The sequence below is a fragment of the Austrofundulus limnaeus genome, unplaced genomic scaffold (assembly GCF_001266775.1).
Source record: "Austrofundulus limnaeus strain Quisiro unplaced genomic scaffold, Austrofundulus_limnaeus-1.0 Scaffold516, whole genome shotgun sequence".
In the NCBI taxonomy this organism is placed as follows: Eukaryota; Metazoa; Chordata; class Actinopteri; order Cyprinodontiformes; family Rivulidae; genus Austrofundulus; species Austrofundulus limnaeus.
Window position 1 is genome coordinate 54,086 of NW_013952918.1, and position 1,539 is coordinate 55,624.

The window sequence follows — 1,539 nt, forward strand, 5'->3', positions numbered from 1 at the left end:
TATCTAGCAGTCACAGTGCGAGGGGCGGGGTACACCCTGGACAGGTCACAAGTCCATCACAGGGACACACATAGAGACAAACAACCTCTCTCACTCACACCTAGGGACAATTTAGAGTTATCAATTAACCTAACAGTCATGTTTTTGGTCTGTGGGAGGAAGCCGGAGTGCCTGGAGGGCAACAAATATTGTTTTTAATATTTATTTTTGACTTAATTTCATTAAAAAAAGCACTTTTAAAACTGCTGAAGGTCTTGACCTGTTTGTATTTATCTGCAGTGAAATAAAAGTTGAGATAAATGTGAGAATCCTTTTTCAGCTGGTTTGCGTTACTTTTTTTTCTKGACAGTCTCATCTTTTTCTGGATTCAGGCATGTTTTGACTGAAACTGAGCTGCAGTGATTGTGTTTGCATGTAAATGTTTTACAGGTGATTCATTTTATTCTGGTTTCAGTGGTTTTAACCTCTGGGATGTCTGTCTGCAGGCTGTGGGTGGGCTGGTCGTTGCCGTGGTCATCAAATATGCAGACAACATTCTGAAAGGATTCGCCACCTCGCTGTCAATCATCACGTCCACTCTCATCTCCTACTTTCTCCTAAACGACTTTAACCCCACAGGGTAATCCTGAGAACACAGAATGAGCTGGATTTCTGATTGTTTTATCAGTTTATTCAAATATATGTGTTTGTGTTGCTGCTTCTTCCTCAGGATGTTTTTCTTCGGGGCAGTGCTGGTGAGTGTTGCTACGTTCCTTTACAGCTACGAGGGGAAACCTGCCAGCAGTGCCGTCAAGGTGTAGTCAGAGTGGGGAGGATCTGTGGGCTGAGCTGCCTGACGGAGCGGAGATGGCAGCCCCCACTTCAACATGCAGAGCAGGACTCTGCAAACTGTGACAACCCTGGACTCGTGAATGAAGGGAGAAACAACTGAAACTGCTGAATTTTGCCAAACAACTACAGAAAATAAATGGCTGCTATTCATAAATGAGAAAAGCAGCTACTCTAACATTTCTTCATTAAGATTCTACCTACAGCAGAAACAGAGTCAAACTGCTGCACCGACACACACTGGAGCAGGACAATAAAGTGCAATCTGAAGGAGATCATGCCAGCAGCAGGTCGAGACACACACACATGGAAACGTGTTTCACTGTTTACCTGTGTTCTGAAGGGAAATGGGGGGAAATAGAAAAAAAGCACCAATGGTTCTGCTGATGTCTGGGAGAGTTAAGAGAGCAGAGTCTCCATCTAGTGCTGGAGCGAAGAACTGAGATGCTGCAAAGAGGAGGGGTTACCTCTGCCAAAGATGCTGAATGTTTTTCATTTAAGATGTGATCAATCTTAAAGAGAAGGAACGGTTCTGCTTTCTGCTCACCCTCATATTTATTTTTACAAGCTGCTCTTCAACCATTATTTAAATGCAAAATAAAAATCCTTACAGACGAGTTGATTAAAATGGATTTCAGGCTCTGCTTTGATCCCCCCCCCCCTCTGTGTGTGTGTGTGTGTGTGTGTGTGTGTGTGTGTGTGTCATACGAT

The 1,539-nt window shown here is 43.6% G+C and overlaps 1 protein-coding gene across 1 annotated transcript in view; it reads left to right on the plus strand.

Annotated features, from left to right (window-relative positions):
* Positions 1-1,445, plus strand: part of LOC106530403 (UDP-N-acetylglucosamine transporter) — a 53,170-nt gene extending 51,725 nt beyond the window's left edge. Inside the window, exons 7-8 of the mRNA XM_014026006.1 lie at positions 486-619; positions 710-1,445. Of these exons, the coding sequence (XP_013881460.1) occupies positions 486-619; positions 710-800 (225 nt within the window). The 3' untranslated portion in view covers positions 801-1,445. The remainder of the gene's footprint in view (positions 1-485; positions 620-709) is intronic.
* The last annotated feature ends 94 nt before the right edge of the window (positions 1,446-1,539 follow it).